This window comes from Nesoenas mayeri (genome assembly GCF_963082525.1).
Source record: "Nesoenas mayeri genome assembly, chromosome: 10".
Classification (NCBI taxonomy): domain Eukaryota; kingdom Metazoa; phylum Chordata; class Aves; order Columbiformes; family Columbidae; genus Nesoenas; species Nesoenas mayeri.
In genome coordinates this window covers 8,797,648-8,825,235 of record NC_137560.1, presented here as the reverse complement: position 1 = coordinate 8,825,235, position 27,588 = coordinate 8,797,648, and the positions used below count along the sequence as shown (strand labels likewise).

At 52.7% G+C, this 27,588-nt stretch overlaps 1 protein-coding gene across 1 annotated transcript in view; it reads left to right on the top strand.

The window, feature by feature from the left end:
* Positions 1–27,588, top strand: part of CACNA2D2 (calcium voltage-gated channel auxiliary subunit alpha2delta 2) — a gene marked incomplete at both ends in the record, with an annotated part of 213,966 nt that overhangs the window by 146,406 nt on the left and 39,972 nt on the right. The window contains one exon of the mRNA XM_080350688.1: positions 24,554–24,613. Within this exon, the coding sequence (XP_080206814.1) occupies positions 24,554–24,613 (60 nt within the window). The remainder of the gene's footprint in view (positions 1–24,553; positions 24,614–27,588) is intronic.

Sequence of the window (27,588 nt, the reverse complement as noted above, 5' to 3'; positions counted from 1 at the left end):
ACTGCTGAATATCAAGAATAAGGTTAAAGTACCCTAGACAGGAGCTAACTCTTCGGCAATTATCTGGTCAATGGCAGAGCACCGATCTGTAGCTCGGCATAAACACCATCAGGAAAATATGCACAGTTTGCAAATTAAAAAGCAATTCCATCGTCTCAGCCCAGGCCAGGAGCCTTCTGGTGTGATTAGGGTCTCACCGGTGGAGCCGAACAGAGCATCCTTCAGGCCTCTGACGTCAGTCCTTCGTCACCAGAGCCTGTTGCTGGATGTTTCTGTTTTATCTGCAGTATTTTTGTATGAGTCTGGGGGGCGTGTTTTACCAGATGTTTTTGTTTTCCAAAAAACACCACAAATTTCACTGTTAAAGGGGCAGAATAAGGCAAGAAAAAGCCAAATAGTCCCTTGTGATACTTTTGAAACAATATTGTGTTTTTCTAAACTTTATGGAGAGGGAGACGTAAGTGAAATGTTCTTGTTGACACACCACAAATTGGGTGTGTTTCTTGTTTTTCTAACTTTTGGGGTCAACTTCTATAATAAAAAATCTTGGTTCTACTCATCTCAGCTTTTTCTCTGCCTGTGGTGCCTCACAGTGCTCTCTGCAAGAGCGGAGTTGTTCTATCTGTTTGAAGCCAGCTGGGACAGACAGAGATTAAGTGCCTTGACGGAGGTTGCAGAAAGCCAGAGCAGAGATTGTGTCTTAGGGCCCCCAAAGTAGCAAAGGGCTGGACTCAACTGCCTCTTTCTCTTGCCCATTTTTGTCAGGGCTCAAGAGACTTCATTGCTAATTCTGGGCTACACGCTTAAGTGCTGAGCTAAGACTTTTGGAGGTGAGTCCTGGAGAGTGTCATGATCTGGAGGGGATTTGCATGGGCACAGGTTGTATGGTTGGACTTGGAGACACATGGCGCAGTTTGGTGTGTGAACACAACACCATAACCAGCTGCCCGCGGAGTTCTCCACAGTTTTGTAGGTTACTCTGCAAATCTGCTTTCATTAAACCCAGGCCTTTTAGTGGAAAGATGATGGCATTCACCTCCTCAGCTATCACTCTTCCCCTTGCTGTAGGGCAACCTGAGCTGTCTGAAGCCAGAGGACTCCCATCCTGGCAAAGACAGGACACCATCTTACGTTAAATTTTGCTGGTTCCTGCTTCTGTCTTTCCCAGCCCCATTATTTGGGCTCTGCTCAGCTCCATCTTTCACTGTCCCCATTCAATGAGCTCTTTGAGCTCTGAACGGGAAGCAGAGCCAGCGTGGGTTTTGTATGCCGGGTACCAGGCATCAGTGGATCGAGGTGATGACGGGTCTGAGCGGGCAGGGTGCCTTGTGCGGATCACTGCCAATGCCCCGTGTGTGTCCCCTGCCCCAGCGGTGCCTGTGAGACCGGCTGGGGCTCAGTCCCCTTCACAGCACATTCCCAACACAGCTCAAACCGCAGCCTCCTAAAATGGGAAGCAGCGCCGCGTCCCCATCCTCCTAGGAGCCTGCAAAGGCCACCTCCTGTCAGCTCCGATGTCCCGTTCCCATAGCAATGCTTTCTCTCCGCTGCTCGTGGCCAGTGAAACGCATGATGAGACTCTGACATTGTTCTTGATGCTGCCAGGCTGTGACAGGCAGGGTGGGGAGGGACAGCAGTGCCGGCTTCTCTCTGATATCCTTTGCTTGCTGGATCACCCTCCAGGTTGGCTTCGGTGGTAGAAACTCCCACTGGAGGATTTCTTTTTGAGATGACAAATAACCCGGCAGCCAGTACATGGGTAGGTGTCAGCGGGAAGGAGCCGTGCTCAGTCCCCTGGGCTGAGCTGCCAGGAGCTCCCAGAGCTACTCCAGACCTCTGCTCTGACAATCTGGACCATGCACATGGTGACAGTCCCTTGGGTGCATGGCTGGGAGGTGGCATAGGATGATGCCAGCACCTTCCCAGCGAGCTCATCCGCAGGAGGGGCACAAGGGAGGTGTCTTCTTGAGGCCAAAGCTTCCAGAGAAGGCACCTGCCCTGGGCATGTTTCTTGCTGCACAGTTTCTCTTCACTGCTGAGCATTCCTCGTTTTTAAAATTCTGATTTTAAAGTGGAGGAAAGGACCTGGTGCCTTTAGGGTGGCTGTATAGGGAGAGTGTTTCTTTAACCATCATATCGCTCTAGTTAGGCTGACATGAAGAGCTCAGAAGCTGCTTTGCTTGGGGTGTCTCTGCTGGGCGCAAGCCGTCCCCTCCCCAGCTGCAGGTCTGCAACAAAAGACCTGTCTCAGCTCTGCTCCGGCCCGTGTCACCTACACCGTGTTCCCGACACAAACCCAGGAGGTACACGAGCGTCAGTGATTGCGCTGGGCGAGGATAAGCAGCTCGGCTCCACTTAAGCCGGGAATCAATAGGGGATTAATTGGTATTAAGAGAACACACGCTGCAAAGGGAGGGTTCGCCCTTCTTCCGAAGGTGAGGGAAGCCACAGACGGGGGTCCCTGGCAGGTCACCCTTCAGTACTCAGCCACCTGTGGCCACCAGGAGCTCATGAGAGGGATGCTGGTGTCTTGGGAGGGCGGTGGGGAGCTGGGAGCGGTGCCAGCACTGGGCTCCCAATGTTTGCTAGAGCACAGGGAGATGGCCAGGCTCCCCTTCACCTTTCTCCACTCAGAGTTGGCCCCATGGGTGCTCTGATTTGAGCAGTGCCTTTTGTTCACAATGCATTTTTTTTCTACAAGGGCTTTTAAGGTGATTCCTTCCATCTGTTTGGACTTTTTAATCTATTGGCCAAATGTATTCCCACTGACACCAGTGTAGATGTGTTAAATGCTGTTGTGGTGGCTCATGCTCCTCCACTGCTGGATAAGAAGGCTCTGCCGAGCTGGGTGGTGGTGTGCCCAGAGAGCAGGGTCATCGTGCTGGCACCTGGCGGGACTCAGGGCTGCGTCCTGCTCTGCTGGAGATTAATTTGGAGAAGAGGCTTTCTTGCTTTCCCTCTCCTAAAATTGCATTTTCTTATTTCTGGGTTTTATGGCTATTAAATCCATATTATTCACAAAGTGTAGTGAATTTGGAAGGAAATTATACTGGGATTTTTTTTTCTTTCCTATGTGTTCCGTGCTGATTCTGCACGTGCAGAGCAGGGCCTGGGACCAGCCGAGTGCTGCTCCCTGTGCTGTTTCATCTTGTTTTACTTTCTGGAGAGAAAACAGGGAACAACAAAGTTATTCACTTTTCTCTGGGAAAACTCTTGACGTTTTTCTCATAGCTCTCTAACACCAGAGATAACCTTTCACTCAGAGTTTGTTGGAGGAAATCAGTTATATTGGATGCCTGGGTGTGAAAGTCTTCTCTTGCCCACTTCCTCCCTTTGTGCATGTTGTTTCTTCTCACTGTTATTTTTTCCGTCCAGCCAGCCCTCCCTGATGGTGTTTGGAGCCATTTGGGTGTAAGCAGTGTACCCCAACCCACGTCCTGCTGTGAACAAGTCCCATCCCACCAGATTGTGGTTTTGAACAAGAGGGAGAGCGGGCAGCATCTTCCTGTATCCCCATGTTAAATGGCAAATGGGTCACCTTCCATTAAATGTGCCACACATTTGAAAAAAATAAAAACAGAATAGAAAGGAAAAACCACTGGGAGTGATGTTGAGATTCAGTTTATCCAAGACATGAGCTAGTTCTGCTTGCCTGGGTTTGATGCTACATCAAGCACCAGCTCAAACCATAGACTTACCACAGAGAAACCACACACGTTCAAGCTCCTGTCCTCTTGTAACTTTGTACATATATTGTCTTCTGGGGAAATGTTCCATTTTGGGAAGCGACTAGAAATGTTTACAACAAATTATATAAAAATCAATAGAGTTGCTGCAGATGGGTCTGCCTCCCCATGAGTGGTGAGCTCCAAGAGAAGACATCTCGGTGCTCTGCTCCTGTGGCTCCTGCCTCGGCGCAGTCCTGGTTTACAACAGGTTAGCCCGGGAGAAATTATAATACCCTCGTGTTCCAGTTTATAAGGTAGCAATCAGATCAGGTCAGGTTTACGATCCACCTAGCTTATTACCATCTCCATTAGTAGCTGCTAGCAGATGTAGGGAGAGAAGGATTATTACTCTCGCAATGTACACTTAGCTGGCAGATTATTGAAATTTCTTTCTAATCCTAAGCAGTTACTTGGGAGGTATAAATCCTTGAGTGATAGTGCTTATATTCCTCTGTACTTTGATCTCAGCTAGCACAACTGATGATACTCTGATTAATCTGATTTTTTTTCCTTAAAAAACATATCGTGTCCCCGGCATCTCGAAGCTTTGAGTTCCACAGGGAACTGTTTTTCATCGTCAGATCTGAACATTTAAATAATCAAGCTCAGAGGTACCTTCTCTTTTACATGGAGTTTTATACATCTGTGTCCTTTGAAATTCATTTCTTCCTTTAAGTGAATCAAATCCTCCAAATGTTTTCAGTCTGTTGCTGCCTGGGTTCCTCCTATGCTCCCAACATCTGCTTTGCTCTTACCTGCCCCGCATCTGCCTCTTCCCCCGGCTCGGCACGGTAGAGCCACGTGCGGTGTCACAGATGAGGGACCCACTGATTTATAGACCTGCTTGCTAATATGACAGTTTTATTTGCCGCTCACTTGTGAGCACAAACTGGCATCTTTAGACCATCGCCTCCACTGAGATGTTTGTGCTCCAGAGTACCTCCATCTCTTCCTCTAATGGTTGGGGTTAATTTGGAGCTACCTCAGCATGCGTGATGGGTCTTAATTTTTCTTCCCCAAAAGCAGTACCTTGGATCTGCTTGCCCTGAATTTCATCTGTGGACGTGCTGTTGAATTCCCTGAATGAGCTGACTCCTTCCAAAGCTACTTGCATGTGTATCTAGTCCTATCTGACATTTTCCCCCCCTGTAAGGGATTTCCATCTTCTCACTGCACATTTGTTCCCCCTTAGTATGCTCTGCTATTCCCTCTTATAGCCAGGATTCTGATGTTGCTGCATCAGAAGACATCCTTCTCTTTCACCTCGTGTCCTCTTCCCATCCTCTCTCATTTCACCTTCCCCAAACTGACGAGGCTTAACTGAGATCTGCTGCACAGAAGAGCATGCTTTGAGATTTGTTTGCTTTTCAGGAGGTGAGGAGGCCCCAGCAGTGAGCAGCAAATGCACTTTTAGAGATCCTTGGAAGAAAGGCTTTGCTGCAGGTTTTCTCAAGTCAAATCTCCACCTTCCCCTGAACTTGTTTTCTTTTCCCTTTCTTCCCACTTGAACAACAAAAAATTAGGACATGATGGGACAGGTTGAAATGGATGGCAGTGGTTCTACTAGACTGCAAGCTTGGCATGGCTCAACTCTGCAAAGGTATTTTAAGGGAAGACAAATGCCTGTTTCACAGCACCTTGTACAAATGAGGTGGCGTCACCCCGGCTGCCCCTCAGCACCGCTGGTCCCCGGCTGACGCTGGCTCAGGGTCCGGTGCCTGGCAGTGGTGCTTCAGGAGGGACAGATGAGCTGTGGCAGTGGTTTTACCTCTGCCCTGTGCGATCCCCAGCGCTCTGGAGCCACTGGCTGCAGGAGCCACGTGATGCCTGGGGCCACTCAGCTCAGCGATGCCAAGGGTTTATATACCTGGACTCAAACACAAGATGGACTTGTGTTTATCTTACTTCTCATGATTTTGAAGGTCATCTTCTCACCGGATGAGAGGAGCGTGAAGGGTGTTCAGTTAGCATTGCCGGGATTAGCCAGTGCTTGCTGTGATCACGCTGGCGGCAGCCGTGTGATTCGGTGTCTCTTGCATTACTCTGGATTTTGCTGTTGGTGCTGTCCTGGTCACACCAAGGTGCTGATGTTCAAGCCAAGGAGGTCTCCAAGGCTCCTTTCTAGGGCCCATCAGGGTCACAGCAGCAACTGTTCAGCCACGTGCCTTGGCCCTGAAGTGGGACACAAACATGTCCTTATGGATGGTGTTGAATCAGCACCTCCACACTTCTTATCCTGCTGTAAAATCTTTGAAAGCTGGTGATATCTGGAACAAGAGATTTCTTCTGGCTCCAGCTTTTCAAGTGCTTGTGCACTGAATGACAAAACAGCCAAACGTCCCCTGCAGCCAGTTCGGCAGGGACAGCAGTAGGACGCAATACCTGCAGTGCTCAGTTGGGATCACTTTGCTTCTGCTTCACCACTTGCCCAGCGCAGCCTTCAGCAGGGCTCAGGCAGGGACACATCTGCGCAGCACCTGTTTATATATTTTTTCCTCCCCTCACTCCTCAGAGAAATCAATTCCATTCCCCAAACAATGGCGAAGGCCTTGAGGAGATATTGATCTGTGGCAGAGCTGGAGAGGGGAGCATTTGTGACACAGAGATGCTCTTTTGTAAGTAAAAGATAATTACCAGATCATGAGGACACTTGCTGAATAGGATGACATTAAATAGGCATCAGGGTGAAGGGCACCGAGTGAAGCATTGGAATCGCGCTGTCCTCCCCGGCAGCTCCCGCTCCTCCTCCCTGCTTCCCTCTGCCATTTCTCCTGCTCCCCACTCCTCCCCTCCTTTTGTCCCCCAGCTCCTTCCAATTTCATCTCTCTGTGCACTCCCAGTCATCCTGTCTCCCCCAGATAAATACCACATGACGCTAACTCAAATCCTTTCTCTCCAGCCAGGGGTCCCTGCCGCAGTGGGGATGCACCCGGAGCCAGCCAGCTGCCGACCCTGACACCGGGACAGCAGAAGGGGCTGCTCTCTGTGCCATGTTTTTGCCAGTGCTTCCAAATTCTGGTCTATTTTTTTAAGTGATAGCAGGGAAAACAGACCTCTGCAACAGCATTGACCACTGTAACAATGAACCCCATGGTGACTTTTAGGACTATCCCCCCACTCTGAAGCATCAGCTCATGGCTCTGGGGTGGGGGCAGCTGCTGGAGGACCCGGAGCCCGGGTCCTGGATTGCGCTGCTGGTGCTGCGTTCTCCTTGGGAACTGATGGTTGACTCTCCATATGTTGGTAGTAGCCTGTGGGCTTGGATCACTTGTCTGCCTGTGCTGTCTTGAGGAGGTCCCAGGGTGCTGGAGGACACAGTGTAGTCATGACGTGCTGTAGCTGCCTGGATGGGGGCACAAGTGGAGCTGGGTGTGCTGGGGGGATCTGTAGCTCCTAGAGCAAGCACAGAGCTGGAAGAGAGGCACTTGGGAGCCTTGTCTCCTTCTGATGCTGCTCCCAGGACCTCGGGGGATGCTTTCCCCTCTAGAGCGGCACCTGCTACTGCCATGAGTGACATTCCAGTTTGGCTCATGGGGGAGCTGCAGCTGATTTATTGCCTGGGCTCTCCAAGCCATGCCCCTCCCCATCAGCCGCCCGCTCCAGGGTGCGAGTCCCAGAGCAACAAGGGTGTTGGTACAAGGTGTGTTCCCAGGTGTCACATTAGCAGGCAGCTCTACTGCTTGGGCTTGGTGTTGCGGGCAGTCGAAGCTGCGTGAGGTGTTCGGTTGCAGGGCTGGATGCCGATGTGATTCAGTGATGACTGGGAGAGCCGCTGCCAACTGCATCTTATGAATTGGCACAGCACACTGTGAAAAAAAAATACAACTCTAAATACTATGCCGTAAAATGTCCCTTTTTATGTACACTGACACTGGTAGTATTCTCTTAATTACTCGCTGATACACTACAAATGGATCATGGTGCATTTTGCAAGATTAATGGATCCCTCCTGGGATGAACCACCCTCAGACCACAGGCTCTGCTGGCCTGGGAGGGAGGAGAGAGGGTCCTGTCCCTTTACAGGCGCAGCAGGAGCTGTGTGTCCCACCAGCCATCATTGACTCATCAGGTCTCATCCAGATGGTTCATCAAATCTGCCACCACAGTCTGAATTCCAGCAAGGTCTGTGCTCATGCTTAAAAGCCTGGAGAGGCACAATCTCTGTCTTCATGTCTGTGCGGGCAGGTGACGCTGGGGCTCTTCAGCCCCACCCCTGGCTCTGGAGGCTTCTTTTGATTCCAACACATTTCCAAGCCCTCCCTCCATCACTGCGGTTCCTCTAAAGAGGAAGCGCTTCCCAGCTGTTATCAACATGGTGTCGGAGATAAGCAAGTGTTTTTCTTTACTCTCTGGGCGAAAGGGCTCTGGTATCTGCGGGTGTGAACTGATAACAGCCGCAGCTCGCTCCAGCCCTCCCCTTGGCTTCGTCAGGCATGGGGCTGGCACCTCTGGCTGGGGTTGCTGCCATTATTGCTGCCTGGTTCCTGCTGCTCCTGCACAGCACCTTCAGGTTTTGCGTCTTTGGGCTTTGCATCCTTGGGTTTTACCTTTTTGGATTTTGCACCTTCGGATCCTCGCCAGCGAGGCGCGAGGCCGAGCCGAGTGCGGGAGCGGGAGCGGCACGCTGTGATTCCTGTGGCTCCATCAGCTGCCAGCTCCCTCCAGCAGCCCTATGTCTCAGCATTATTAAGTGACTTGGTGTTATTCCCTGCCATCACCAGGCGAGAGCTGGCTTCGCAGCCTGACCTGCACCGTGCAAAAACAACAGAGTAGGGAACCTTGCGCCTTTAAAATAAAATAATTTTTTTCAAAAAAGGAAAAAAAACCACATTACCATTATTGAATAAAATACCACCAATTTTAAAAACTCTTTTAAATATTGTTGCTGTATTTCCAGCTGTTAAAATCTTCTGTATTTAGTTATCATAATAACAAAGTGCTGCGGCTGATTTGAGCAGCAGGGAGGCAGCACCATTATTCAGAAGGATTTTAAATGGTCGGGTTTTCTTCCTCGCAGTGGTGCTCTCTCGCCTATTAGAAGTCTCTTTGTTGCCTTGGCACCTCTGGCCTGGGTGGCGGAGGTGGCACCTGCGCATTGGCGGAGGGACCCGCCACCACTTGGCAACGCGCTGATGCCATGTGGCTCCGGCAGGACGCCGGGGAGCCAGCCATCGCGGGCATCTGCACAGAGCGAAGCAGAAAAGCTCTGTCATTTGGCGGGGAGGTGTCACGCTGCAGAGTTAATGGGGAGAAAGAAAATAAGCGAGCGAGACCTGGGCTGCTGCTGCAGAGAGGTCTTCTCGGCTAAAACGAACCCCTGGGTGCTGGGGGAGGTGAGCATGCCTGCAGGTAGGTCTGTCAGCATGCCCACCTCTTCCAGCGCCCAGGGGCTCGGCTCAGTTGTACTGTGTCAGCAGTTTGACCAGACCATCCCCGTCCTGATGGCAGAGGCACTGGAGGTGGTCAGGAGTGGGGGCATCCTGGAGGAAGGATCCTCGTGGTCACCAGTTGAGCAGGATGAATCACGTTACAAAGGGTGCACAAAGTCCCGTAGCTTGCTCCTGCCCTGGGGCACGCCAGGTCCTTGTTGCTGGTGGCAGTGGGGTGCAGTTGGGTCCCACAGGATGGGCAGCTCCTATGAGGGGTCAGTGATATATGTAGGTGAGATGATTGCTGAGCACTTGGTTCCCTGACCCCAAATTGGTGGGGACGGAGAAGAGGGCAGAGGCTCCCGGTCTGAGACACTGCTCCAGCGGGCGGGGTGGCTGGAGAAGCAAGAGCAGGCTGAGGACAAGGATGCAGCACATTTCCTTCCTATAGAAAAATGCTATTTTAGTACCATCTCCCCAGCATGGTGAGGGCTGGCAGAGATATTAAAAGTGTGCAAAGGCTCTCAGAGACACCTTGAGTGGCTGGGCAGAAGCAGACAGCTATCGTGCAGCTCTGGGGACCACAGCATTGAAGGAGCCAGTGAGAAGGACCTGCAAGTGCCATGGGACAGCCAGCACCGGCAGGGACCTGGGGGGAGGTGGCAGAAGGTGCCAGGTCCAAGTGACACAAGCTCACAGTGCTGCTGGCTGAGCTGCAGGCAGGGCTGGCAGCGACCTGGCCTCTCAAACATCGCATTTCATGTACCAGGACATGTGAAAGTCTCATAAACAGGAGTAACCATATTGTCCCCAGGCCTCACCACAGTGGTGTGTTCCCCAAAAGGTTACCTCCAACCAACGACGCATTGTGGGTAATGAGATGCAAATTGATAGCGAGACAATAAGGCTGTCTTGTGAGCCCTTCCAACGGGGGCCAGTGTTTAAAAGTCAGCCTGATTGCCTCACTGGCAATTTGCATAGCATTAACCACAGAGATTTTCTTTTTAAACTTGAACTCCTTTTTTTTTTCCAGAGGTCACCTCAAACTAATTACAGCTCCAGCACTGCTTTACAAAAGAGGGCTCTGCAGCGGCGGTGGCAGGGCCTGGAGTGTGAGGAGGAGACTTTCCCAGTACAGGAAGGGTGGAGGCCCCGTCCACGTGAACTTGGGTGGGTTTTCGTGCGTGCACTGAAATTGTTTCATAGCAGAGCCTTGTTGCATGTATGCGGGTGCCAAGCAGTGTGTCTGCTGTGGGAGACGGCAGCGGCAGGGCTGGAGACCCAGCAGACAAAAGGGGTTGATCCCGTGGGTTATCTCCAGCATAGGCACAATGTGGGTCTCACCTGCAGATGCAGCTTTGCTGGGCTGGAAGGAGTTGGGACGACTCCGCTGCCTGCTTAGGATGCTGCAGTGAAGAGGGTTGGAAGAGCCAAGCCTTGGGGTGTTTGTGCCTTTTCCTTCACCGTGGTTTAGTTCACACAGTGATTTCAAGGTGTTTTCTTTGAAGCTGGTGTAAAAGTGGCCAAGGACCAAGAAGGTCTACAGGACAGTGGCATCAGGCAACTGGCAGCATGATGTAGTGGCTCTTCAGCAATAACCTGGGGCATTTGCTTTTATAGTTGAATTCTCCCTGGGCTGTTAGTCTAGGTTCAAACTGGACTGGAGTCTGCTTAGTCTCCCACTTGGACTAAGATGATCGTTGTAGGTGCCTCCTACCTGAACTTTTCTACTCTACCCTATCCTGTCCTCTGGGCAGCTCTGCCAGTGGGTCTGAGCAGCAGCCTGGAGCAAAGGCAAGCGGTGAGCAGCTTGTGGGGAGCCGGGACTGCCCTCCCTTCCCCAGCAAAGCACTGCCCAGCAGGCAGGAGGCTCCTCAGAGGTTCAGTGAAGCCAATGCAGATGAGTGGCCAGTCAGGGCTTTGGTGGAGTTCCTCTTGTTATCCAGGCTGTCTTCAAGACATGAAATGCGTGCTCTGTGCTCAGCAACCTGGGCTGGAGGTGGGATGGTCCTTCCAGATGGTATCTGTTGGCCACAATGCTTGGTGAATGGGTTTGTCACCAGTTATGCTGTGGTGGGAATGGTCCCTGCACAGCAGCAAGTCCCTGCTGCGGGAGACAGCGAGTCAGGGTGGCAGAAGAGCCAGCTGGACAATTTTATGACCATTAATATCATTTGTAGTTATGCAGTCCATGGCTATGATACAAATAATTAAATCTCATGCTTCATAGCCTCAGCTGATCGCTTGCTGCAGTCAGGAATGAATCTCCTACGCAGAGCGTGAGCGACTGATTAACTCTTAGAGAGGTTTCTTTATATCTTCTTCTTCTGGCTTGTTCCTCAGTTTCTCTTCTCCTGGTTGCAGCTATGAGGCTCAGCACCAGGCATTCCCTTTCCCTCCTTTGCAAAAGCCCAGCAAAAGAGTTGTCCTCCAAAGTCCCTTGGCATGGGTGGAGGCAGGACAAGCCTGAGTCTTCCCCAGGCTCCCTGCCAGCATCTGCTGTCTGCCCAACATGTCCCATCACCCTGCCCAAGGTGGTGCTGGGCACATGATGCCTATCAAATTCCTCTCAGTCCTCCCTGCTGCTGTTGTGAGAGGCTCAGAGGAATAGCCTGCTCTGAGAAGGCATCCCAGCTCCTAATCTGTAGGCACATATGCCTGCTGAGGGGCGTCCTCTGCTCCTGCTGCGAGGTCTTCAGGCCATTTTCTGGTTTACCTTCCAGCTTCTGGCAATTCCCAGATCCTAACTGCTCGGGATCTTTCCCTCTGGGCTGCTATGAAGCACTTGTCGTCCCCTACCAAGCCGATGTGTGGTCATGGTTTCATTTCACAGAGTTCTTCAGCCTCCTCCTCCTCCTCCTCACCTGGAGAGGCTCCTCCTTCCAGGCTGGAGCCAGTTGGATACACACACATTGTCTCCTTTCTCCACGGCATCCTTCTACCCTGATTTTTAGCATGTTATCTGAGATGTTAGGCTCAGGAGCAGAGCTCACAACACTCCTCCAGGTTTGTCAGCAGCTCTGGCACCCTTGATGTCTTCTCCTTTCCCTGAGCAGCCCCTTTATGGGACAATATCCCAGCCAAGCCCAGAAGGCTGAAGATCGGCAGTGCGATAGCAGCAGATTATTGAGCATCCTTGGCTTACAGGTCACTGTGTCACTGTCCTGTTTAGCTGAGGACAGCAGAGCTGCTGCTGCTGTGCCTCTGTGCCTCATCAAGGGAATCAGGGTGGGAAAACTAAGCAGAGAATATTTTTATATTTTTCCTTCTTTCTCTTTCCTCTTTTTTTTTCATTCCTAAAGATTGAGTATAATCAGAGCTAATCAGAAAATTATGAGCTGTCTGATTGCTGATTAGATTCCTAATGTTAATATAGTCAAGAAGCCTCTCTTAGCGTTGTATTTTAAGAGAAGTGTAAAAATAACGTCTTAGAAGGAGTGAGCCAGAGCTGCTGGAGCAGCAGGGAACCCAGTGCCGGCTCCGGTGAAGGAGAAGGGGGTTTCACCGCTGGCAAGAAGTTCAGGCCAGTAGAGAAGGAAAGGACAGGACCCCCCCAAACTCTAACCAGGTGTGTTGGCTTCAAGAGGGCTGCAGAGCCTAGGAGAAGGAGCGTAAAACCAGCCCTTCCCATGGGTTAGTCCTTGCACAGAGTCAGACCTAGGAATTTCGCTGCAGTGCTCTGGGAGCAGGCATGCAGCTTTGTCTCACGCTTCCCTTCCCAACAAGTTGCATCTTCCCAGATAATTTAGTTCATTCATCTCGCCGTGTCATGGCCCACCTCATCTGCTGCTGCAGGCAAGGGGCAGCCTCAGGTGATGGTGAAAGGGAGCCCAGGGTGTACTCAATGCCCCTGAGTGGGACCGGGACGTCTGAACGCTGAGCAGGTGTCTGAGAGCGAGCATCGGGCAGGAGATGTGTCAGCCAGAGTGTGGCACGGTCTGGTGTAGTCACTGAGATGACAGCATGGGAACTGGGCCAGGTTTTATGCTCTTTCATAGAATCATAGAATAGTTTGGGTGTGAAGGGACCTTCAAAGCTCCTCTAGTCCAACCCCCCTGCCATGAGCAGGGCCATCTTCACCCAGATCAGGTTGCTCAGAGCCTCGTCCAGCCTGGCCTGGGATGTCTCCGGGAATGGGGCATCCACCACCTCTCTGGCCAACCTGGGCAAGTGTCTCACCACCGTCAATTAAAAAAATTTCTTCTTCATGTCTAGTCTGAATCTCCCCTCTTTTAGTTTAAACCCATCACCCCTTGTCCTGTTGTAACAGGCCCTGCTAAAAAGTCTGTCCCTATTTTTCTTGTAGGCTCCTTTTAAGGGGAGATGCCCTCTGGGCTGCTGGTGAGCACATAGGATGCTCCCACGGGTGCTGGTGAGAGCTGGGGGAAATCCTTGTCTGCTTGTGCTTGCCTGAGCTGTTGCAAAAAACTTCAGAGCTCTCCAGAAGCAGAATCGAAGAGAGACACTGTGTGCTGGTGGTCCAGGCTTGGGATTTTGTCCTTTTTCCCCATTCAAGCACTGAGGATTGATCCACAGTATCCCCAGCACTGGGCTGGTGCCTTGAACTGTGCAGGGAAGCTGCCAGTTCTTTCCACAACTTTCCTCTCCAGTCGCCGTCAGTGCAGCGATAACTCTGCAGCTGAATGGCAGGTATTATGTTCTGGTGCACTAATGTTCCCGTTAATAAGCTTCTCGCCATTCACCGTGTGTTTTACTTTGATTCATCCCGATGGCAGTGCTATATAATGGACTATATACTGTAATTGTCCCCCATTGTCACCACTTAATAAGTTAGTATGATGTTATCGCAGTAATTCGTATAATTTTTTGCAAACTTTGATGAATTATATTTTGTTCTTAGTGAATAAAAAAAAAATCAGGAAATGGTGAAAAGAGGCAGAAGTTAGACAGAAGTCTGCTCTAATTGCAGAGCGAGCTTAATAATACAAATGTCTGCAGCCGACGTCCGGGCTGCTTTTGTTTCTGAGCCTCTGGGAACAGGCCGCTGGGCCAGCTGGGAAGGAGCTGCTGTTAAATATCATTTCTTTTTAAAAACATCTTGATCAGCAGGAACTGGCTCTGTGCTTGGGAGATTCATTTTGCTGTGCTTGCTCTTAACAAGCCCAACATCAAACAGAGCGGATGGGATTTAATTTGATGTCCACAGGCAGAGGTGAGGGGTGATGTCCGTGGGGTGGGTGGAAGAGTCATGAGAATGACAGTCATGATGAGCAAGAGAGTGCAGATGGTGGTCATGGTGGTGTGCATGACTTGGACATCGCAACAGCCCCAAAATCTACCTGTATATTTGGGGAGGAGTTTGGGCCCCACATTGAGCAACAGCACAAGGAAAAGCTGTGCTAGAGCCTGGACAAGCATCTTCTCCAGATTAGATGTACAACATCTCACCAGGTATTCATGACTTCCAAGTGTTTGTCAGCATCTCTTATAGTTCCATGTCTGGTAGGGGAGGGAAAGTCCAGAAGAGCTCAAATCCTGAATGTGATGAAAATCAAGGCAGGGAGATGGGTGCCTGGGCTGGAACGCCCGGGTGGGAGGCAGGGAGGGCTCCTCAGCGTCCACGAGGCGGTGGGTAGGGACCTAAATGAGATTTTCCCTGTAACACATGTCCTGACCTTTTTTTTAAAATGAAATATATTTTATTAATTTTTTCTTTTTTATCAAATCCGTCCGTGAAACATTAAAGATATGACTGCGGAAAAGGTCAAGAAACGTGTAGTTGTTGAAATCTTGTTCCAGTTGATGGCTTTTTCCTTAGGGGAGCTCTTCTGCACCTTCTCCTCCTCCACCTCGGTCTTTAAAACAAAAAGTGACAAAATGGCCTTGAATTTTGGATTTACTGGTAACGCTGAAATGTGCTCCTGAAGCAGGATGGGAGGAAGGGCAGTGCAGGCTGCCCAGCAGTGATGCTCCCCTTAGGGAACTGCAGGATCAGGCCAGCATCACCGTCTTCTGAGCTGGAGGTGATTTCTCCTGATGAATGCAGACCCCACGAGAGGGCTGTGGCATCTCCAGCCATGCCGGAGCAAGCTGGAGGCCAGCACAGCCAGAAATCCTGCACCCCAGGGAAGGGAGAGGCTCCTCGGGGGACTGGGCTGCAGCGAGGGCACGTCTCGGGTGAAATTAATAAAGATGAAGCTCAAGCCACAGGCTCAGCGGTGAATGCACATTGAGTCCTACTCCTTGGCTTGGGTGGTTCCTTATTAGCTGTGAGAATGAGAGTCAGTCATGTTTGCCGAAGGAAGGGAGCTGAGCTCTCATTACAGGGGCTTTCTTAGCACCAGCGCTTTCTGGGTGCCACGTCTGCCAGGCAGGAGCTACATGGCCGGGTTTGCTCCAGGAGGTAAGAACACTCTCCTTACAAAAGGACCAAGAGGAGGAGAGAAAGAAATGAAAATAAAATAACTGAGTCAGGAGTGGGTCTGTATTGAAGCTCATTGGGTAAATGGTATTAAAGGAACGTTATGAGTCTGTGGAAGCCAGAAAAGGGAGAGATGCAGTTGAAGTGCCCAAGAGTGGACACCAGACCCCCGTGCATCCATGGTGGTTGTTTGCTGCTGTTTGGTTCCTTCTTTTACAGCAAAGAAGCTGGGTCGTGAGTTGGGCTTGCTGTGCTGTGAAAATGCAGAGCCAAATGACACTTATAATTTAGGCTTCAACCAAGAGAAAAGGGTTGAATGGAGGGCAAAACCAAAGCAAGAACCACCCTGCCCAAGTCCCATGTTAAGATGACAAGAAGTTGAAGGAGTGGCATCTGGGAGGCTTCTCCTTGCTCTGTGGAAATGCCAGGGATGGAGGGGTGAGTGTTGGGGTCACCATGGGCTGTCACATTGGGCAGAACAATTTGGTGACCCACAGAGCTTCCACCTCCCTGCAACTTCCCCATGGTGCCTGAAGCTGCTGGGGCTTGATTGACATTTTTCTGAAAGTTTGAGCAAAGCTGCTTCCAACTACGCTGGTTTTTTTTAGAGCAAAGCAACCACTAAAAAGTCCTTTACAGGATTTTTTGCATTGAAGTTGCTGTTCTTTGGTGTTTTAAACTGGCAATATAAACTGCACTGGTTGTGTTTTTGTTGTAGTGGTAGCAGGGGCCCGAGTTAGTGATCAGCGTGCCTGACCCCTCTCAGGCTGCGGGAAGGTTGCTGGTGGCACTTTGGGACATGAGGGAGACACCACACCTGTCTCTGGAGGGTTTCAAGCCAGGAAGTTTTGGGGCTCCCCTTGGGGCTTGCTGGTGGCACAGGATGGTGACATTTTGGTGTATCCAGAGGGGATTTCTGCACGCCGAAGATCTGGCTAGCCATAAAAGCTTAATAACGGAGGAGCTCTCCCTGCACCATGATGTGCTGTATGGAAATTCCTGTGTGACAGGAGATAATAAACGAGGTGCTTTTTAAAGCTTGCACATCACAGTGCAACAAGAGGTGATGCCTTAAAATAAATCGATGGTAAGTGGTTTCTAGTGCAAACTTTCTAACAGGCTCTGCTTGGATGAAAGGCAAAGAGCTGAAGGGAAGGATTCCAAAGGCACAAACAGCCTCATCCCTAAGGAGTGTTGAGCTGAGCGCTCACCGGGATGTGGGCACAGCGGCCAGCTGAGATTTGGGTTCCCAGGGATGCCCTGGCCTGCATCTCACAGGAGATTCTGCTGTTGGTACCATGCAGAGCACTGGCAGGGGAGGGGGAGCTACTCCTTCAGCTTCTTGTCATCTTAACATGGGACTTATTTCTCTGAAATAAGGAAGGATAAGGATAAGGAAGGATTATTTTTTTTTTTTCTTTGAAGACTCTGGCTGCTAAGACCTGGCTGGGCAAATTCCTCCTTCTCCTGCCCAAGTGGCAAGCTGTATCACTTCCTTTTATTTTTTCCTTTATTTTTTTTTAATGTTCCCCCAAGCTCTAAGTAAAATTGATTTTTAAGTGAAACTATCACTTATAATTGCAGCTGAAATGCCTCGTGGTTATTGTAATGGATTTTGAACTGTGGCAAGCCCTACTTGATGATCATAGCTGGAGCTCCACGGATTATTTGAGTGTAGTTTAGGGAGCACCGTTGGATTGAATGACTGGAGTTTATCTGAGGAGGAGATGGGGCTGAAGCAGTGGGCTGAGATGCTGACTAACATGTTTGTTGACCCTTCTGACACTGCAGAAGCTGAGGCTGCCCCGGGACCTCGTGCTGTAAAGTGCTGTCTCCCTAATCCCTCTATTGGAGCCACGTCCCTCCAGCCTGCCAAGCCCACCACCCACCCATCCCCAGGGAGCCGCAGTGCTGGGAGGGGGGAAAAGGAGAGGACAGGAGCGTGGGGCAGCCGTGCCTCCTCGTCCCCAGCCTGGCGGACCTCTCACCATTGCATTTCCCCAGCCCTGACCTTCTAACAAACGCATCTTGACCTGAATTATTTCTGGTCATCTGAAACCTTATTGCACAGCAAGCGAGCTGCTCATCACTCAGCAAATGTGAACGAACTGCAGGGGAGAGAGTTCCCAAGCCCTTCCAGCTGTGGCAGAGCTCCGGCAGACCCGCTGCGCTGTGCCAGGGTGCCGAGTTTGTGCCCAGCAGCTTGCCCACCTCACCCACACCATGCCAGTGCCACCAAGCACACAGCAGGACCCCGGCATTTGCTGTCCCCAAAGCAGACATTAACAAGAGCCGTGGGCAGCAGTGCTTGCCGGGATTTTAGCTCTGGTGTGTGCAGCTGGCAGCCCTCCCATTAGCAGCCGTGGTGCACTTACTGGGGGGCTTGGACACTGCTGACCCACTGCTGGGTCAGGTCTGTCCCATCTGCAGCCAGCAAATAGCATTGGAGCCACGTTTGTCGAGTGGTTTGTACCCATCACTCCTCTGGGTGCTGCTGACATGCCCCAGACCTTCAGCATCTACCAGAAGGCTCTCAGGAGCAGGTGCTGGCCCTGCCACTGTCCTACGTGGGGTCTGCCATGGCTCTGGCTCTGGTTTTGCTCCAGGTTTAACCCTCACTGCTGGCAGGGCTGGCTTTGCAGAGGTGTCCCCCTGCTCATCACCCTCCCAGACCCCAGCAGCGAGCACCAGCTGGTACAACACTGGGCTCTGGAAGCCCTTGGAGGATTTACCACTTGCTATCTAGTATTCACTGGGGCTTTATTTGCCCTCCCATGGGCAGGAGAGCACTAGCAGCCAGTGCCAGCTCCAGCTCCATCCTCCCCCGGGGATGAGTTGGATCCAGGTGCCAGAAGAGGAGATACAGGCCCTGGCCACCCCTTTCACTCCATGTGGCCAAGGGAGTTTTTGACAAACAAGTTAGTGCTCCAGCAGAAAAACGCTGCAGCGTGTTTGAAGCTGCTTCCTTGATCAATACTCAGCCGTGGCTGAGCCCACTGCCGACTGGATTTCAGATGACGGCTGTGGGGGTAATAAGAGCCCTGGGATCAACTGTCTCAGAGATTATTAGAGGATGAGATGCTTCACTGCTTTACAGTGTTTACTGAAGATTTATATTCCCGCTGTGTGTGTAAAGAGGTTGCTGTCTTTTGTTACTGGTTGATCATTTTTTTATGATGGTGCGTGCGCTGTGCCATTAGGCTTTGCTTAGGAAGGTGTACAATGAGTTTGGTGAATGGGGAGAGGAGTGACCGGGGACAAGAGAAGAGCTGGGATGGGGACACCCTGGAGCTGGTGGCAGGAGGTGGGACTGTGGTATGGTGAGCAGGTGCCCTCTGCTCCTATGCACACAGGCAGAGTGGGATGGAGATGCATGAATCACATGGAATGGGCTTTCGCCTTTCCGGATGCTCTGCAGTGACAGATGCAGTTTTGGGGTGCCCCATCCATGGAAGGAGGGTTGGTGCCAGAGGAGAGGGCTTATGTCATCCAGCTCCCAAGGGGTGTTCCTGCCTGGGGCTTGGGTTCCTTGGCTTCATTGTGTGTGTTTGTTTTTCACCTTCTCATCTTAACTTTTTACCTGTGTTTTCTCACTTTGGGAGGAGAGCTGGGATGATGAGATGCTGTGTGCATCTCTTTGGCCCAGTAACACACGGCTGTTTTAATCTCCAGCAAAGATCTCTCTTCCCAGCTGTGTGCTCAGGTGCGGGAGGTTAATACGCTTCACGCTGTTCAGGAGGCGCTGAGATGGGGGTGATACCAGTGGCACAGAGGGAAGTTAAATGAAGGCTTAGCAGAAGCAGCTGCCTCTCAGAACAAATGCTCCTGGGCACATCAGCTGTTGCGTAGTGGTCATCACCGGGCCCTTCCTCACCAGCTGTGGTTAGAGGCCAGGGAAACCATCCCAGGTCCCTGAGGAGCATCCCTCATCATCAGCACAGGTGTGCGGTACTCTGCTTCTGTGGGAAGGCTTGGGACACAGGGACAGCATTGCTGCTGTCGCACAGGGCTGCTCAGTCTCCTCCTGCAGTGTGTTTGCTTTAATCCTGTTTTATAAATCCAACCTTGGCCTTTGGCCTCTTCGTCTCAGCTCTGGTCTCTGCTCCGCTGCCTCCCAAGTTAAACCCACTGATGTGACTGAGGCAGGAGCAGCCAGGACACAGGTACTGCCTTGTGGGGGCTGGGAGGAGAGAATAAGCAAACTTTTGGACCAGTTTCTCATGGAAAGCTGCTGTGCAAAGTTGGAGCAAGGCAGGAGAGACGTGAATGTGATGTGGGAGAAGGGATGACAAGGTGGGTAGTTGCTACATCAAGGACAGTCCCCTTTGTGTGCTGGCTCCTCAAGCAGTGGGGATGCTGACAGCAGGGACTGTCCCCTCTGCCCAGAGAGGAGGGTGAAGTCCCTGCCTGCACCAGCTCCCACGCTCAGAGTGTTTCCCACCACCTGCTGCCCAGTAGCTTTGGGGCGTCAGTCCAGCTGCCCCCCAAAAGGTGCTGCTGTGGATGAGCACGTGTGGGTGAGCTGTGCTCAGGACAGGTGGGCGGGTGTGGGTGATCCTATGGGCAATCAGGGTTGAGAAACGAGGTCCTGGAGCAAAGCAGGGAAAGAGCAACAGCCATGCATTTGGAGGTGCCATCCTCTAGACAGACCAAATGTCACCCACCTCATCCCCCCCTCTCCTTTCCCATGAGGCTGTCAGGAGGGTAGACGCACACCTGGCTGTGCCGCTTTCGCTATCGCCTGCCCGTCTTGAGCCCGTGCCATCCCAGAGGTTCCATAATCCTGGGCGAGCTGGTGTGCTGAGCAGGAGCTCCTGACGGACCTGCCCGGGTGAGCAGCGAGGCGGAGAGGAGCGCTGTGCGGAATACGAAAGAGGCCGAGGTGCGATAAAGCCCAGGCAGCACCTTCCCCCTCACAGACTCTGCCATCGGGATCTCCAGACACCAATCCCTTGCAAATCTCCTGCTGGCCTTTTATGACCTGCAGAGTCATTTCAATTTGGTGTTTTCAGCCTCTAAATCTCCTGTCCTTAGCCCTCAGTGACTTCTGGGGAAAGAACTGCGCTCCTTAAAGTGCCACGGCCAGGGCAATCCCTGCATCAGAGTCTACTGGAAATTTGCAGGTATTTCACGCCCATGCCTTATTTTTGGTAATTTCTCTAACTTTTCTTGCTATTGGAACCACACAATTGGCAACTCCAGGACCAAAGCCCTCAGGAGAATTCGGTGGCTGTCGTGTACAGGCATGAGACCCCTGCCCAGCTCCCTGGCACGCTGCCTGCATCCCGGGCATCTGCAGTCCCTGCACGAAGCACACCTTGAGACGGACTGATTGATCTGTAACACTTGAAAAATAATGGTTTAATCATTATTAAGGATTAGAAATAATCCTTGAGCTGTATTGATCACGATAACATTATTCATGATGAACTCATTTGGCATTAATGGGGACGTCCTGCAGCAGTGCGTGGTTCCGCACATCCCCGTCACTTTTTCAGGGGAAGACGTGGCTGGGGAGGGGTTGCTGGAGCAGCAACACCTTCCCAGCCCTAAGACATATCTCCAGGCCCTGCTTGTGAGCAAACCTGTCCCAAACAGCCCCCTCAGGGACCCAGTCCTTGCTGTAGTGGTTTTGGAGGGTCCCAAATCCGGCGATCCCCCATCCCATTCATACCAGCAGCCAGTCTCTGGGCAGGGGCTGGGTGGGGCTCCCTCTAGCACCAGCCAAGGCTGGGATGCGGGGCTGTTCCCATGGGAGCCCTCCAACACAGCATCACTTCAGGCTTGTTCCCCAGCAGGGATGGAGTCGGGCAGAGGGTCCCCTGCCGCAGAGCAGGGTGGCTGGCTGCTGGCCTGGTCCCTCTTTCCTCCCAGTCCCTGTCTCAGTCACAGCACAAAATGCCTTTAGCAAGGAAAATGCTGCAGAAGCAGCAGCTGGGGGGGCCCTGGGAGCACTTCTCCCAGGATGGGTGTCCGGCGGCAGCCCGGAGCTGGCACAGCACCCTGCCATGGGCTCCCTGTCCCTGCAACATGCTATTTATCAAACAAGAACATCTGGATTGATGTTTTTTTAAAAAAAACAAAGTTATGTCAACATTGACTTTGACAAATTGGTATTTTCCAGAGGAAAAATATCTTCCATTGAAGTGTCGTTCCTGGGTGTAGCCGTCCCTTACTGCACCATTTGCAACGCTCCAGGCACTTCACACAAGACGATGAATAGTTAAAAGATGTCCATAAATCTTACCCCGGCCCATAATAAACAAACACGCTCTTATCAAGTATAGAAAAATGCATATTTCATCACTGCTGCCTTAAACGCGACTTGGAATAAATGCTTGCCTTTAATCAGCCTTCTCAGTGTATAAACAGAGCACAAAAGCTTGGGGGGATGAGGCACAGAATTGGGCCACAGCTTTTCTAGGTGGCTCTGGAGATGCAGGACTGTGGCTGCGCAGGTGAGCCCACCACAAAACTGCCCTGAAAATTAACGTTATTTGGCTTTTCTGTCCGGCTACATGTTGGCGTCTATTCTTTTCACTCTGCCACCAGAGCCATTGGTATTTTGCTTGAATGCTCAGCTCATAACTGATCTTTCCTCTTGGATGCTGGCCATTGAAAGCAAGCACTTTTTTACTTTTTTTTTTTTTTTTTTTTAAGTCAAGACTAAAAAAAGATAAACCAGAAGAGTTTCAACCAGTGTATGCTGAGATTATCTAGTGATGGATATGTGTTTCTCTGCATGTGATAAGAACAAGCTGCATTCTCCGGCTGGGGAGGGCCAGATTTATGGTGTCTTTCACCACTCATTGCCTTATGTTCGAGTACCTGTGCTTTGCTGTGGTCCTGGTAACCCAGCACCCACCGTCATCGCCCTGCACCTGCCACACTGCCAGGGCTGGTGCTGCCGGGGCTGGTGCTGCTATCCTGCAGGCAGCGAGGCTTCCTTTCCCCCAAGCATTGCTTAGAAGGGCTGAGGCATTTTGCATCCCCTTGTGCTGATGGAAGCGGTGGAGAAACTGGTGACAGCGGGGATGGTGGCTGCAGCACGTGAGGCTGTGCACAGAGCTCCTGCCCACCTGTCTCGGGATCATCATCTTGTGTGCGTGTGTTATAGCCAGGCACCCTCCAGACCCTGGGGAATTAAATTCCCATGGATGTAGCTGGACTTCACTGCCAGCCGGATGGGCTTGCACCAGGGTGCCAGGTCACTGCTGAGCAAAGAAGTGCTGTTTTGTTCTGTGATTTGTGGTTCACAGTGGGAAGGTCAGGCTTGTAATAGCACTGGGAGTCTTACATGTGTCTGTGTGGTGCTCCACAGGCTGTGACTTGGGGTTGTTGTTTGGCCCAGGATGTCACCCTGTTGTCAATACCCCTTCCTTCTCCTTCCAGCTGATTTGGGGGGTTGGAGGTGGCCAGGGCTCCCCTCCCTCCCTGTGCTCTAGCTGCTGGCATCACCCGTGTGGAGCAGAGCACAGAGCAAAGCATGTCACATCCCACATGGAAACTTGGAGCAGGCGATGCAACAATGCCTGCTGTAAGGGCACATCTTTGCTTGATGTGTCTCCCGCTAAGTCACCAGGGAGCCTTCCTGGGCTGCAACAGCCTTGCCAGCCTCATGGCTAATTAAACCGGTACAGATCAGCCACTCAGACCCTGGAGCTGAGACCTCCACAGTGTGTGTTCCCCCGGAGCCTCGTACAGCCGATGGCTGGTGGGGAGCAGGAGGGCTGTGCCAGGTGCTGCGGGGCTGTGGAGATAAACTGTGTGCCCCTGTGAGTGATGAGGTGCCCGTCACCCCAGGGTCCAGGTGGCCCTTGACTGCGTGGGCTGGCTCAGGATGCCATGTCACATCCAGCTGGGCTTTGGTGCTGATGGGGTGCACAGCCCTGGCACGCAGCTGCCTGCACTCCCTAGGCCTAGGGCTGGTCAAGGGACAGAGGGAAAACTCTGGGTCACTTGTTTTGCGCTCAGCTTTGTTTTCTTAGTGCTGCAGAGCAGATCCTATTGGAAAGCCTGGAGCTCCTGCCTTGTCTGTCCTCTTTGGCTCCATTAAAGACCAGATTGCAGCTTCTCCTCACCTCTGCCTGTACCCCCAGGACTGTTGGGCCTCCAGCCCTGCTGTGCTGCACTCTCTGTGCTGACCGGGCTGTTCTGGCTGAGCCTGAGCCCAGTGAAGCCACCCTGGTGCTGAGCATCACCCCATCCTGCTCCTGGCGAGCCCTTGTTCCTCTGGCTGCACCAGCGCAGGCAGCAGCCTGCCCGTGCTGCCTGCCCGTGCTGCCTGCTGCCTCCAGAGACATCAGAATGGAGACACTTGTGTCTCCTTTGAAGCCACATGAGCTTTAGCAGGAGAAGGTTGTGTTTGCCCCAGCTGCGGGTGAGACTGGCTCAGCCCTGAAGCCCCCGCTGCGGGCAGCCATTGCAGGCAGAGCTGCCACCTCCTGTAGCTGGTTCCTCTCCTGCTCGCCAGCTCCCTGGGAGTGCTGGGGTGTTGCAGACATACTCTGTGCCACCGAGCCAATGACCCTGAGAATGTGACGGGGTGAAAGAGGGCATGAGCAGGTGGAGGGGTTAATCTGGGTGGGCAGCCATACACCTCTGGGCCCCAGTGCTGCAGCATTTTGAAGGGGTTTTCGAAGCATTTTTGAAGGGTCTGCCCTGCCCAGCAGAGAGTTGTGGCCTGTTGGTGCAGGGACTGGGGTTTAGCCCTTGCCCTGCTCCACAAATGAGACTGCTGAGCTCCTGTGGTAATGGCTGCGATGGCTCAGCCCTGGTTGAGCTCGAGGAGCAGCAATTCCTCTGGAGATGAGGGCTTGCTCCGGGAAAGGCGGGAACAAGCAGAGAAACACTGGCTGTCCATGCCTGGGACATCCTTCTCCAGGCGTCACTGCCTGCGTGCTGCCTCCTGCCCTCTGCCTGTGTGGCAGAGAGGTGTTGGGGTCCCAGAGGATCCCCAAAACAGAGGGAGGGAGTGTGCTGGGGCAGCACCCACACTCCTGGCTGGATGTGGGCCATGCCCAGCTCCTCTCACTTTTCTTGGGCTCACTTCCCTTCTCCTGTTTGCTTTACAGAGACTTGCCAACGCGGCGGAGAAGTTCCAGAAGGCTCATCACTGGCAGGACAACATCCGGGTAAGGCTCTTTGCATCCTGGCCGCTGCCGCTCTCTTCCCTCCTGGTGCTGAGTTCCATGGAGGCTCCAGCCTTGGGGATGATTCCTGACACAGGAATCCACTCCTCGTCCCATCCTTGCTCCCATCCCTCGCTGCATCCTTCCCTCCTTGCCCGTGTTCTTGGCTCCATCAGGAGCGACCGCTGGCTGTGCCACACTGCCCAGCATACAGGCTGCCCCAGCACCACTGCCTGCCACTGCTAATGAGTGCAAATGAAGTGATTTTGAGCTCATTTCCAGTGCTTACTCTAAGAATGCAGGAGGTGAAGGTCAAGTTGGCAGCTCGGTGCTGAGGGTGTGGAGACCGAGGAGATGCTCACTCACTGCCTGTCTCTGGCAGCTGGTGGGTTTGGTGCTGACGGAGGTCTTGTGTGGGGTGATCCAGCTTGTCCGTGGCACCTGCCAGCAGCTGTGGTGGGGGCTGCTGCTGTGGGAAGGAGCAATCTGGGCTGGGAGAGGGAAGATGCGAGTTTAATGATTGCATTTGACTTTGTAATTCTGGCAGTGATAGCGCTCAGCGGGAGCCTGAAGGATTCTGCCTGGAAATGCTCTCAAATTATAACAATAATACAAAAGGAAGGAAAGATTGTTTTCCTTCCAGTGCAAACCGAGTCTACAATAAAAAATACTCCTGAGCCACCCAGCACCTTCCTCTGCATCGGGCTGGATCTAGCCTGGCCCCAGGGAACCCCCTGCAGTCACTGAGGGGACAGGTTGGGCTCAGCCCCACTCCCAGATCTTGCTGGTGTGTTTTGGGGGGTATTTCTGTGACTGCGATCCACTCAGAGAGGAAAAGAAGGGAAGACCTGGAGCCACATCCCCTCTTGCAGACCCTCCTGCCATTGGCAATGATCACCAGGGTTTGATGTGGAGACGAGGAGACAGGAGGAACAGAAGGGAAGGCAACGTGATGAGCTGCTTGGCTTTTGTTTGCTTGTGGCTAGTTCTCATCGGGAGCTGTGTGCCACAGGCACCAGCGAGGCTGAGCTCACAGGGGCCTCCCGTAGTAGACGCAGCGTCACTCGGGAGAGATGAGGTGTCCCTGAGAGCCCTCCCATCCAGCAGACAGCTGTCATTGGCACCGACGGTCACCGAGACCTTTCTGTATGCGAGTGCTGCCAAACTGCGGTCACCTCTTCCCAAGAGGCTGATGGAGGAGAGGTTTGGAGGATAACGAGGGTTGGTGATGGGATCACTGGTGCCTTGCCAATGCCTGGAGCAAGATCTGCCTCTGTACTGCCTGCACAGCTAGTTCAGAGTGACCATGTCCCCGAGGGGAACAGCAAAAGCTGGATCCTCCTCTCACCAGCCCCCAGGGGCAGCCCTGGCTGCCAGGACACCCTTTGCCGCAGGCTCAGGGCTGCAGCACCGACTGGGCCATGGGCAACACCACAGGTTCTCACCTCCATCCCTAGTGCTGGCCAGATCATGTGTCCTCTGGGTCATGAGCCCCAAGGTGTTGGATGCCCAGGTAGCACCCAAAGCTTGGCCACAGACACCCTGGGGACACTGTGGTGGCCCCATGCACCCTGCCCTGGGCTGGCATCCAGAGTGGATGCCCCATGGCCATGGCATAGGCAGGGTGGGCAGAGATGCAGCAAAATCACTGTGTTTTGCAGTGGTCCTCCAGCTTCTACTCATCCCCTGCTGCAGAGCCCCTCCACAGCCCCAAAGAGTTCCACCTTCACCCAGACCCAGCTGCCTTCTCCTGCAAGGGGATGACAGTCGGGATACAAAACACACTGAGAAAGGCTGTAGCACTGGGAGACTCTTGGCTTGTTTTGCCATTCATGGCACAAACCTTTCAGAAATCCACTTTCGTAGAAAAAATATTTTTAATAGCACTGTTTGCAACCACTTAATCAAGGTAATTAGGAGCGAGTCAGCCAGAAACAATGTGCAGCCATGCGTCACCGGAGAGCTCGCCACAGCTTTATCAGGACAGTGCAGACCCAGCTGGGACACTTGATGGACTGGCCCAGCTCTGTGCAGAACACCTGGAGTACTGGACATTTGCTCCCTCCAGCAGGCAGCCCAGCCTGCCTCAGCCCTGCCTGCCTCAGCCCTGCCTGCATCAGCCCTGCCTGCATCAGCCCTGCCTTCCTCAGCCCAGCCTGCCTCAGCCCTGCCTGCCTCAGCCCAGCCTGCCTCAGCCCTGCCTGCCTCAGCCCCGCCTGCATCAACCCTGCCTGCCTCAGCCCTGCCTGCCTCAGCCCAGCCTGCCTCAGCACTGCCTGCCTCAGCCCTGCCTGCCTCAGCCCCGCCTGCATCAACCCTGCCTGCCTCAGCCCTGCCTGCCTCAGCGCTGCCTGCCTCAGCGCTGCCTGCCTCAGCGCTGCCTGCCTCAGCCCTGCCTGCCTCAGCTCTGCCTGCCTCAGCCCAGCCTGCCTCAGCCCTGCCTGCATCAACCCTGCCTGCCTCAGCCCAGCCTGCCTCAGCCCTGCCTGCCTCAGCGCTGCCTGCCTCAGCCCTGCCTGCCTCAGCGCTGCCTGCCTCAGCACTGGTTACCAGGTGGGGCAGAGGGACAGAGGGGCTGCATAAATGGCTCTTGTTGCTAGGGTTGAACCACCTTTGCCATCCTTTGTCTGTGAACCAGCAGGGCACAGTCAGACCTGTGTACAGCATCGGTGACACCGGCTCTGCTGCTGCCCCCAGCACGGTGCCGGTTGCTGGCATGGGCAGCGGGCACAGATGGTGGTGGCGCAGCATCCCCAACTCCTTCTCTCCTCCCTTCCCAGCGAGTGGCTCGTTCTCTCTGGCCACAGCTCTCCCCTCCTCTCCCGCCGTGTCGTATCCTAACCCCATGCTGGAGTCAATGATAGATTGCACCGAGCGCAGTTATTTTTGTGTTTCCATGCGAAGGCGCCAGCAGATGCTGAGTGTTTGCACTGCATTAGTGCTAATGGCAGCACCGTTAAACCTCACTGCAGATGGGT